The sequence below is a fragment of the Asterias amurensis genome, chromosome 3 (genome assembly GCF_032118995.1).
Source record: "Asterias amurensis chromosome 3, ASM3211899v1".
NCBI lineage: Eukaryota > Metazoa > Echinodermata > Asteroidea > Forcipulatida > Asteriidae > Asterias > Asterias amurensis.
In genome coordinates this window covers 15,935,329-15,947,482 of record NC_092650.1, presented here as the reverse complement: position 1 = coordinate 15,947,482, position 12,154 = coordinate 15,935,329, and the positions used below count along the sequence as shown (strand labels likewise).

Here is a 12,154-nt window from a genome sequence, read left to right as displayed (position 1 = left end):
CACAGACATAATTATTTACAATATTTCTCACTTGTAATGTTTCTTTTAAGGTTTATTAAAAGCATTGAAGAGATAGATGTTCATCACATTATAACACTACAATGTGGTGAAGTAAAGTTCTCAGTATCCACAGGAAAAAAGACACAATTTGTTTTCTCCAGATATCAAGAAAGTAGTTAGAGTCTCTTAAATATAACACATAAAAAGGCCATATAGTTACACCTTTGCCTAATATACTTTCCATACAAATAATCAACTGTTACCAGAAAGGTATGGCTTTCTATTAGCCCAAAGCCATTGTTAAAGATTGTTTAATAACTTGTTCAGTTTTGAAGCCAACATGGGCAGCTTTCAAAAGCTGACAAAGCCAAAGATAGTACCCAAACAAGCTACCAAGCAGCAGCCAAAGTCATGGCCCAGTCTGAGCCCAAGTATGAGCCAAACCTAGTCGTGGTTCCGAGACCACTTGTTTGCACTTACACACAAATTTGTCCCAACATGTCAAATTTAATGTACACAGCAAACTGTACACACTATTAATGAACACTATGACACTACAGAGCGCTGTGACTAGTGTTATTTTTCCCATCGTCATCCAAGGAATCATAACCACAAAGCGCCCTCTATATTTATTTATTACAAATGTATCGTTTGCGGTGTACATAGACCTGAACGTTGGTTTGTGTGTGTGCGCGCAAACACCATGGTCGTGAAACCAAGACTAAGCCAAACCCAGAGCTTGGGTTAGCCCAAGCCGAAGCCACACACCCAGTCTAGGCAGCTCAAGCTGTAGACAACGGCTTGCACAAGGCCTCTATACATGTAGTCAATTTAAAGTATGCCATTATTATGGTATCAAAATTATAGCTGAATGGATGAATGTTCAGAGGGAAATAACAGTAAAAGAATGTCAAACTCACTCCGTACACAGAGTGCTCCATTTAAATATTTCATTTTTAACGTTAAGGTTACAAAAAAGCACGCACTGTACACAATATATATGAGGCGCTACGATCTAAAACTACAATATCCACTTAATACTAAATAATGTGACATCACTAAAATAATAATAATAATAATATACACTCACATGTACATCAGCATTCTGGCTAAATTAAGCACACATATTGAGACCGGTTCTCTTTAAAGGCAGTGGACACTATTGGTAATTACTCAACATAATTATTAGCATAAAACCTTACTTCGTAACGAGTAATGGGGAGCGGTTGATAGTATAAAACAGTCTGAGAAACAGCTCCCTCTGAAGTAATGTAGTTTTTGAGAAAGAAGCAAGTTTCCACGAATTTGATTTCGAGACCTCAGATTTAGAATTTGAGGTCTCAAAATCAAGCATCTGAAAGCACACAACTTTGTGTGACAAGGGTGTTTTTTCTTTCATTGTTATCTCGCAACTTTGATGACCAATTGAGCTCAAATTTTCCCAAGTTTATTTTATCCATATGTTGAGATACACCGAGAAAGAAGACTGGTCTTTGACAATGACCAATAGTGTCCAGTGTCTTTAAGGTCACAGTGTAATAATGGCAAAAAGTGTGACATCAATTTGTGAAGAGAGATTTGCATAATGTTCACAAAACGGATAGCCTTTTTTTGATGTCACAATTTTGTTTGAGTAAGTGCTCATTTTTAAGTATTCACCCTACTTCGGGTTACCACATTCATGTACCTACCACAAATTAAAGTTTGTCAAAATGAAAAATAATGTGTGAGGCACTAAGTTAATGGGGGACTTAATAATGTAATTCAGAACACATTGACTAATTAATCGGTGAATCGCCAACTTTGACAGAGTCCCTGGACGAAACAAAGGTCGCAATAAATAAACCACAAATAATTTGGATAAATGAAAACTTAGTCCACCTTTTATAATATTTTGTTATTTTGTAATGCTCCTACCAAGAAAGGTATAAAGAAAAAAATTTTTCACTGTGTATCCCTGTAAGTTGTTCTAATATTCTCTTTTCTAAAGAATGTTCTTGTAGGGCCAGGGTTGGATTTCACAAAGAGTTAAGACTAGTCTTATCTGGAGTAAGGACGAGGGCGAGTTACTTGTCCTCACTTAGGACTAGCATTAAGTTTTAAATATCTCCTATAAGACAAATCCTAAGTGAAGACTAGTCCTCACTCTTTTCTGAAATCGAAACCAGGTTTAAAAAGAAATTCCTTGTGGGGTGCATTTTCCATTGGGTAATAATAGACCCCCACAAGGGCACTTCTTTAAGCCAACACTCACATGCTTAAGTAATTTTAGATAAATCCTCAGCTTTCTACAAGTACACAGTAAAGACCCCTTCCATATGACCCCACAAGCTCTAACACCGCACTCACTGAGATCAAAGCAAGACCAATCATTAGTTGAGAATTATGCGCGTTGCGCACACTATGTACACAGTTACATAGCTTGACCTCAGCGACGGCAGTCTATGCAGGACAGTATGGCAGAAACTTAGTAACACTATGTTCAATATTAGCGAATGAGTTGAAATAATGTTTGCTGCTACAGTGTTGTAAACCTTAGATACTTTCCATCGTGCAATTAAGTCTAAACTCTCACTTAATCCTCGCCTGTCTTTATCGGTTGAATCTTACAACTAGCGCAAATGAACGGCTATAGAAATTTATGTAAACAGAAAACAATTTTACAAAAGAAATAAAAAAATTCATATTTTGTATAAAATCCTATTGTCAGCATTTCAATTAAACTTATGCACTGAACAAAACAAAACAAAAGAGAGAAATCAATTCTTTTAGCCCATGTAGTCTTGACATAGTTGTAAATGTTCTGGGCCGTATTTCATGGCCCTGCTTACCGCCTAATTCTGCACTTATGATCACCATTCTTCGCTTTCTGTGCCAGCAAAGAATTTCTGGATTAGCCGTGTAAAGGACCAATGCCTAGTAGCAGGGAGTATGCATACGCACCAGTGAGCAAAAATTCCCTGCTTGACCCATAAGCTTGCTTGACACACCACGGATTCTTTGCAAACGGTAATAGAGCCATGGAATTGGGCCCTCGGCCGTGGGTTGATTTTACAAAGCTAGTCTTAGTTAGGACTAGTCTTAGGAGCTATTAATGACTTAAGGCTAGTCCCAAGTTAGGACGAGCGAGATACAACTGGTCGTAACTCTTTGTAAAATCCACCCCTTGAACGTGATACATTAAGAACTAAAACAAATTATAAAATCAAAATAAAAAAAAAGTTACAAACCCTAAATATTAAACTGCCATAGCCCAAATACTGTATTAATATCAATATACGAATTAAATAGGTTGTTTTACTATATTTGTACATCATTTGGATTGGTAGGTTCGTTGTATACAGATACATGGCAGAGCTTTTGTATGTCTCTTTATGATTAATACGAATTATGAATATTGAATTTGGTTTTAAATAAAAAATAAAAGAAATTAACTTAACATCAAGCTTACAAAGGAAAAATATTTAAAAAAAAAAGCTACATGAACCCTGTGACTCGACTAACATTAGTATTTTTAATGGTAAAACTGGTACAGAAACTACCAATAGAGGGAGCCCTTTACATTTAGTGGGTAAACAGTCGGTACACGAGTTGTTCGCCTTTAGTTAAAGGAACACGTTGCCTTGGATCGGACGAGTTGGTCAAAACAAAAGCGTTTTTGAAACCGTTTTTTAAAAATGCATATGGTTGGAAAGATGTTTTAAAAGTAGAATACAATGATCCACACAAGTTTGCCTCGAAATTGCGTGGTTTTCCTTCTACTGTGCGAACTAACATGGTCGGCCATTTATGGGGGTCAAAATTTTGACCCCCATAAATGGCCGACGTGTTAGTCGACAAGGTAAAAGGAAAACCACGCAATTTCGAGGCATGTTTGTGTGGATCATTGTATTCTACTTTTACAACATCTTTCTACCCATATGCATTTTATAAAAAACGGTTACAAACGCTTTTCAAAGACCAACTCGACCGATCCAAGGCAACGTGTTCCTTTAAAATGGCAGGGTACCAATTGGTTACAATCAGGCTAATTTGGCAGCCAAACCATACAGCGTAGTTAGTAAATGTACAGTATACTATATTAATTGAACACGTTGTCTAAGTGTGAACAAGATTTTAAACAGACATGGAACAGTTGTAGGTATCCGAACACTTGGTTGATTACAATTGAGGACCCCTTGTCACCCAATCTGGGTATACATGCACCTATTTACCCAAACTGGAACCTTCTTCTCCAACCTGGGGTGCGTTCCACTCGCGCAAACGACTCGCAACTGTTCGCGCAAACTTTTTTTTCTTCTTTTGAATGATTGGTACGTATACGCAATGTCAATATGGCAGCGCCCTGAAATGAAGATGGCGCGCACCATACGTAGTTTTTTAAAAACTTTGTTTTTGCTGCAATAGTCCTCTTTTTGACATCATTACATCAACTAATTAACTTTGTTATTCCAAATCTGCACTATCATCCACCGAAAATACAATGTCATTATGTTTGTGACAAAGAAATAATACCGTATGCTTGTCTGCCATTTTAAAAACCACTTGCCAACACCTCAGAAGTATGATTGCCTAAAGTGTTCATCGTTCGCCAACGGTGGCGGCGAACAACTCGTTCCACTTGAAATTGTTGGCGAACGTGCGCAACTGTTGGCAACGTTTGCGCGAGTGGAATGCACCCCTGGTCTCCAACAGTGTGACCTTTGGGTAACAATGACATTTTTTAAGGTCAACTTGTAAGTGTGATGACCAGAGGCATAAATTCATAAAGCCGCTTAAACGGAAAATATTGCTTGACATATTTTCTGCTTGAGCAGAAATGAGCAGAATACTAGTACATGTGACATAGTAAATTGGCTGGGAACTTCAATCTGGTAAGCATAATTTTGTTGCGCTTAGCTGCTTTTTGTGCATAAGCAGCTCTTTGAAAGTTAGAATTTTGAGCAACATGTTCTTCCAATTTATTTAAGAATATCATCTTATCCATCAGATACAAACTTCCAAGAAGTGCCAATGCTCGAACTTAGCTAAGCACAGAAAACCTTGCTAAGCGGGAAACAGAGTGATAATACTAAGTTAGATAATGCTTGGGCTTTGTGCCAAGCTAACTCTATAATGGTAAGCTGTATTCACTGCTCAATAGCTTAACTCTAACCACCCGGTACCATCAAAATCAGACAGTATGGTTTGGGTTTTCTTTTTTGACTGAGGACTTCCCTGGTTAACTATTTGATTTACGTTTTGATCAAACATGTACCACCATAACCAGAGTCCAGGGAACATTTTCATTCAGCAGATTTGTATTAGCAAATTATACAGAATGAAAAAGTTTGTGCACACTGAATGCTAACATTGAGTTGCAAATGAAACACAAATGTAGCAGTTTGCTATGCTATACATGGGGAAATCGTTTACTTGAGTCCAACAGTTTGGGTTTCAAGTTACCATTAATGGAGTTGGAAAGAGTGAGGAAAGATCCATGGGAAATAAGGCAAATTAGATTTGTAGAAGTAGAACCTAAATTTTTTTTTTTTTCGCAAAACAAAACTGGGAAATCGACATCTCAACATCAACCTCCCTAAAAAAATAATAAATGCACTTCGGTTTTAAAGCACTAGTTTCCTGATGCACGATAAGTGTTGCAGCTAAAAATATTTGTTTTAGTACAAAATAAACGCATGGCAAAAGAAACAAAAACAAAAAATGATCTGTATAAAATACAAAGATAGATGTTACACATAAATGAACAACTGCTTTTGAATCTGTTCTCCAAACAGACAGCACCAAAAGTCATACTCTGTTGAGGTAATAAGAAAATAATAAGCATTACCTGTGATTTTGTTTTCCTTCAAACCTTCAAATTATCAAACTACTGAATTCCATCACTGTTATATCTTATTATGAGAACAGTGTTGTAACCCGCTGGGCGATACAGTGCGGTAATCCACAGTGCGGTAATCCACAGTGCGGTAATCCACAGTGCGGTAATCCACAGTGCGGTAATCCATAGTGCGGTAACCCACAGTGCGGTAACCCACAGTGCGGTAACCCACAGTGCGGTAACCCACAGTGCGGTAATCTCCAAATTTTCTGAAGCAGCGCTTTAAAGGAAGAAGAAGGGCGGTGCCCGGCGGGCCTTCACAGAACTTACAAGAGTAGCTCTCAGAACTAAGTACACTGTGTTGCCCAGTGCATACAATGCATGTCCCCCAGATTGCACTTTAGCAATGGTGACCCTTATATCTTAAACGTGAATAAGTTCGGTGAACCTCTCACCCTTGGTGGACTAAATTTAATTTAGAGCCCACCACTGAAATTAGTCTAGCTACAACACTGTTTGAGTATACCGTATGATAACTTGGGTAAATCCATCCGTTGAATCTAAATGCTTTGTACAATGATATCGGAGGCTTTCTGCAGTAGCAACAGGGATCCAGCAGAGCTCCTCAACATGAAAGTTTCCGAGTGCCACGACAAGACGGAGTTACGTAGTCATGTCTCAGTTACGCTTTGGTCCAGGGATGAGAGTCAGGGTGGAGTACTCGAAGAGAGGGGGGAGACACACCCAGGAATGATGAGGGCAGGGGGAGTGGGTACTCCATGAATGAACCCATCAAGGGTAATGCTGAGGGTGGGTGTTTTGGGGTTTCTGTTTTTTTAGATACACATGGAGGTAATGTGCTGTGGTTCTTGATGGCAGTCCATTCCGTGTGCACACTTATTAACAAAACACAGCTGTCTCAAAATATGGTCTTTTTAGTTTTGCTCTTTTTCGAATCTAATGTTCTGTGCGGAGAAAAAAGATCGGGGAGAGGAAAAAGAAAAAAAAATGATGAGAGGTTGAGTAATATTCCCGACAGTTTTGTTATGGACAACTGAATGAATAAGTAGCAAACATGGTCCTTTCCTTCACACTACTCTATTCCTCGCGAGCAACCCTTGGCAATATTGGCCGGACCTTTCACACTTGGATTGTATTACCCCTGATCTACCCCGGCAAATGAGCATACCCCAGTAAAAGGCCGCCGCTGCTCTGGACTAGGGGTAAGGCCTCCATTGCCCTGGTTTTGGCCTTGGTGCCCGTCCAAAGCTTCCAATAGACTTGAAGATTTTCCAATGGAAGTGCCCTTTGCATAAGAAAAATGGCCTTACCTGTTGTAAGATGAAATTTCAGGCCTGCAACAGTGCCCCAATCTAAACCCCGCTTCTTACTTCCTGCGAATGCGGAGTGAATTTTGACGCCACAGGGCTGCTTTTAAAACGAATGTTTCACAGGAATTTATCACAGTTCACCTGTTGCAAATTATTTCTGCGAATCAGTGAGGTCAAAATTTGCATCTCATTTGCATTTGGAAGAAGTAGGAACTGGGCTTGATATGTTCAACAGGGTATCTCATAAAGTTCTGTGCAAAAATGTTCAAAGTTTTTGTGACTCACTTGGAAGTCTCCAGTCGCAGGCGTTGATTGTCGTCAAATAACTGTTTGTCTTTTTCAAACTGACGCCTCTTGTCTTCCAGATCCCTACGCTGTTGTTCCAGACTCTTCTTCATTTGTTCCAACCGATGATGAAGCTGCAAAGGAAGAAACAAAAAAACGTTTAAATTTTATTTCAACCCCTGCTTGGTGATGTGTTTGCACTTTTTTAAAAACTGTGCTCGTTTAAATCATTGCGGTACCGACTGCTATCACATAGGATTTACAACTACCTCTACCTACCGGGCTGGTTCGGTGGTCTAGTGGTAAGACATCTGCTGCAGCATTGTAAAGGTAGTTGGTTCGAATCCCATCTGAGTGAATTTGCCTTCAACAATTTAGTGGGAGAAAAACAAGATGGCCACACCATAGATACTAGAACGTACTAGAACCAAGACTCGTGTGGGTGGGGGGGGGGGTGGGGGGGGGGGGTGACTTACCTCCTTTTCAGACTCTTCCAGTTTCTTCTTCTTCTCTTTGACCTTCATCTCAAAGACCTGTTCCATCTCGTTCTCCATCTTCTTCATCTTCATCTCGTGTTCGTTCTTCTCGTCTTCAAACTGGGCCAGCGGATTCTTAGAGGCAACCCTGAGAGAAAACAAAAACAGAAACGCAAAATCTTTTACACATTAATTGATCTAAAAAGTTGATCAATCTGATGAAAGTGTGTAGAAGGTGTACCGGTGAGTGTCAATGCCTTTTCTTCATATCAAAAAGAGATAAAAATCATACGGTGCAATTTGCATGAAAATGTAAGATTTGTACTCTCCCTTGAGCTGTGTACAATTCCTACCTGCTGGAACTCCAGGCTCTCAGTCACCAGACACGATGATAAGAAGTCAAAGCTCGCTACTCTACAGTAACCAGAAATACCACTAAAAGGACACAATGCTACTTAAAGAAGCTGTTCTCACAATAAGAGGAAATAAATTGAAAAGCCACCACAAGCACAGCTAGGAGGAAGGATGCTCAGCAAACAAAGAAAGCTCACTTTATTTGAAAAGAGAAGAAGATTCCCAAGCAAGAATTTATTCTAACAAACTCTAACAATTTCAAAGGAGCAGGTTTTTTTAATAGAAGTTAAATTTGCACCAGCGATGAAAAAAAAAATCATTTGTAGGATTTGAAACTTTGCATTTCATGGTGGAAGAATAACTGAGAGAGGTTAGCGATAACACCACGTGCAAATCTGTTTTATGAGTAGTGTTGGTCCAGAAAAGAACCAGTGGTAAACGACTCAAACTTTTTATCAGTATGCTCTGATCGTCTTGTTATACGTGATTACCAATAAACTATGTGTGTTACACGTAAATACCGAGTGTAGTGCTCAAAGACACTGGACACTATTGGTAATTGTCAAAGACCAGTCTTCTCACTTGGTTTATCTCAACATATGCATAAAATAACAAGCCTGTGAAAATTCGAACTCAATTAATCGCCAAAGGTGCGAGGTAATAATGAAAGAAAAAACACTCTTGTCACATGAAGTTAAGTGCTTTCAGATGCTTGATTTCGAGACCTCAAATTCTAAATCTGAGGTCCCGAAATCAAACTCATGGAAAATTACTCTTGAAAATTACGTCACTTCGGAGGGAGCCGTTTCTCACAATGTTTTATACTATCAACCTCTCCTCATTACTAGTAAGCAAGTGAGGTTTTATGCTAAAAATTACTTTGAGTAATTACCAATAGTGTCCACTGCCTTTAAAGGAACACGTTGCCTTGGATCGGACGAGTTGGTCAAAACAAAAGCGTTTGTAACCGTTTTTTATAAAATGCATATGGTTGGAAAGATGTTATAAAAGTAGAATACAATGATCCACACAACTTTGCCTCGAAATTGCGTGGTTTTCCTTCTACTGTGCGAACTAACATGGTCGGCCATTTATGGGAGTCAAAATTTTGACCCCCATAAATGGCCGACGTGTTAGTCGACGAGGTAAAAGGAAAACCACGCAATTTCGAGGCATGTTTGTGTGGATCATTGTATTCTACTTTTACAACATCTTTCTACCCATATGCATTTTATAAAAAACGGTTACAAACGCTTTTCAAAGACCAACTCGACCGATCCAAGGCAACGTGTTCCTTTAACACACATCCATGGTATGAGTAAACACAAATAACATTATGCAGGATCTTTGCTTCACTCAATTCGCACAAACTGGCTCCACAGATTGCCCAAAAAACCATAGAAAATGCACTGAGCTAGTTTTTCTCTACAAATTTAGGCCCATTATGAAAATTTTTCTCTTTAAAGTCTCAAATTCTTCTCAAACTCATCAGCAAAAAACGTTTCCCTAAACTGGGCAGGAGAAAAAGAATAAGTGGTTTGCAACATACTTTATGAGCAACAGTCTGAAAACCACTGATGTAGCCGTTACCTCAACATGCTCAATGTTATTTATATATAAATTTACATATCAATTAAAGACACTGGACACTATTAGTAATTGTCAAATACCAGTCGCCTCACTTAGTGTATCTCAACATACGCATAAAATAACAAACCTGTGAAAATTTGAGCTCAATTGGTCGTCGAAGTTGCGAGATAAGAATGAAGTAAAAAACACTCTTGTCACAAGAAGTTGTGTGCTTTCAGATGCTTGATTTCGAGACCCCAAATTATAAACTTGAAGTCTCAAAATCAAATTCATGGAAAATTACTTGTCTCCAAAACTACGTCACTTCAGAGGGAGCCGTTTCTCACAATGTTTGATAATATCAACCTCTCCCCATTACTCGTAATCAAGAAAGGTATTATGATGATAATTATTTTGAGTAATTACCAATAGTGTCCACTGCCTTTAACAATTGCTGTCAATGGTTATAAAAAAGTGCTTGAGTTCATCTAATAAAAGATCTGCAAAAAGTTACTTAACATTTGTACGTTTACATATTTTTTTTACAAAAACGAGTACCCATGATTGTGGCTGTGAATGAAACATTGGGAATGTGAGACTGGTGCCAGTCTCTGTGCCAGTCTTTATCCTAGTGGATACAGACTGGGGACCAGTCTATGTCAGCCGCCACGTAGTGTCCAAAAGTTCCCTCGTTAAACCGAGGTTTAACAACTCAAAGACTAGAACGTGTCTTCACCTTTAATAACTTCTGCCTGGTTAGTGTTAAGAACAGAAAAAAAAAACTGCAACAATTCAACCCCTCAGCAATGTATTAGTAGCAAACAGGTAAATCAAAAGTAGTGACCTTATGCATTGACGTCATCGCCCCGCCTTCTTAGAGGTAAAACAGTGATCAAACAATGGAAACGCGCATCGAATAAGAGGGCGCCTAATTCAGATGACGTCATGTGCATAAGGTCGATTGCAATAGTGACCTTAGCCTGTACAACATTTTATCAAAATACAAATGTTGATTTGTAAAAAGAAATCTGATGGTCAAATTAAGATAACAAGACTGTGGAATGTAACACCATCTCTGAGCTGACAGCATATGAAGTTTTTATTTTTTTATTTTTTATAAAAGACAGATCGCCTGTGACTCAAGACACCACAATCTTAATGTACATAATTCATTTGAACACCAGTAAAAAATAATTGGGTCAAATAACAAAGTGTACAAGAATAATTTTGAAGCAATTACACGCCAGGATACACCAAAATGGAACTCAAATTGTAAGAAATTAAACCACAGGCGATCTGCAAGGTTCTTGTGAGAAAAAAACAAAAAACAAAGGGTGTTGTAGTCCAAGGGAATAAAGAAAATCTCACCTCTGGTCACCAGCCATTTCACTGCAACAAAACAAAGCAGCATGCATTTACATGGATACCAGTGACATAACCCCCATATCTTTTCACCTGGAGTCTTTTTCAAACCTTTGGCCCCAGTTAAAACCAGTTCAAACCAGTTCCAGCTGGTTCTAGCTGGCACCAGTTATGACTTAAGAGTTTGACACTAAAAACACAATTTCTCAAAGCCAGTGGGGGACTTTTGGGACGCTAGGTGGCAGTAGACTTACCAGGTGAAATCCTTACCAGGGCCCAATTTTATACCTAAGCACAAAAATTTGCTTAGCATGAAATTTCTTCCTTGATAAAAACAGGATTACCAACAAAAGTTCAATTTGTTGCATATGGCTCGTTGTTGGTATTCAACTGTTTGTTTGCTTATTCTGAAAATCACATGGAAATTTGGTTGGTAATCTTGTTTTTATCAAAGGAAGAAATGTCATGCTAAGCAAATTAATGTGCTTAGCAGCTCTATGAAATTGGGCCCAGGTGTAATCCATTATTCTTGGTAATGTGCGCACGCACATAACAAGGTAAAGGATGGGGAAAATACCTGGTAAGTCTGCTGCCCCTTGTGTTTTAAAGTCTCCCTTGCCGTTACTAAGGTTTGATAAGTCCTCCTAGTCATTATACATAGCACCACAGTTCGCGTAGCACCACAAATGCAGCATAATTAGGCCAACAAAAGTATAGTAATGTTAAAAAAATCATCCCTTTTGGAAAAAGTGAAGGAGGGCTTCTTTTTTTCCCAAGGAGGTGACCTCATAAAAGGAAGCGGGCCGGGACGCTAATCATTTTAAAATTTGATTTGGCCTTCAGGTTGAGCCGAAGATAAAGATACATGTCTTCAAAAGTCCTTTTGTCTTAATAAGACATTCGGTTGATTTGTTTTCAAACAAAGGACAAACATTACACGTATTGATGGCACATAA

The 12,154-nt window shown here is 38.6% G+C and overlaps 1 protein-coding gene across 4 annotated transcripts in view; it reads right to left on the bottom strand.

Annotated features, from left to right (window-relative positions):
* Positions 1 to 11: 11 nt before the first annotated feature.
* LOC139934653 (septin-7-like) overlaps positions 12 to 12,154 on the bottom strand; it is a 59,948-nt gene continuing 47,805 nt past the window's right edge. For 2 of the 4 annotated variants that reach the window (XM_071928976.1, XM_071928978.1), the window contains 4 exons: positions 11,205 to 11,225; positions 7,914 to 8,061; positions 7,438 to 7,571; positions 12 to 6,786 (listed from right to left, as the gene is read on the bottom strand). In XM_071928976.1, coding sequence (XP_071785077.1) covers positions 6,741 to 6,786; positions 7,438 to 7,571; positions 7,914 to 8,061; positions 11,205 to 11,225 — 349 coding nt within the window. In that variant the 3' untranslated portion in view covers positions 12 to 6,740. The remainder of the gene's footprint in view (positions 6,787 to 7,437; positions 7,572 to 7,913; positions 8,062 to 11,204; positions 11,226 to 12,154) is intronic. The other 2 variants (XM_071928977.1, XM_071928979.1) reach the window with 1 other exon arrangement.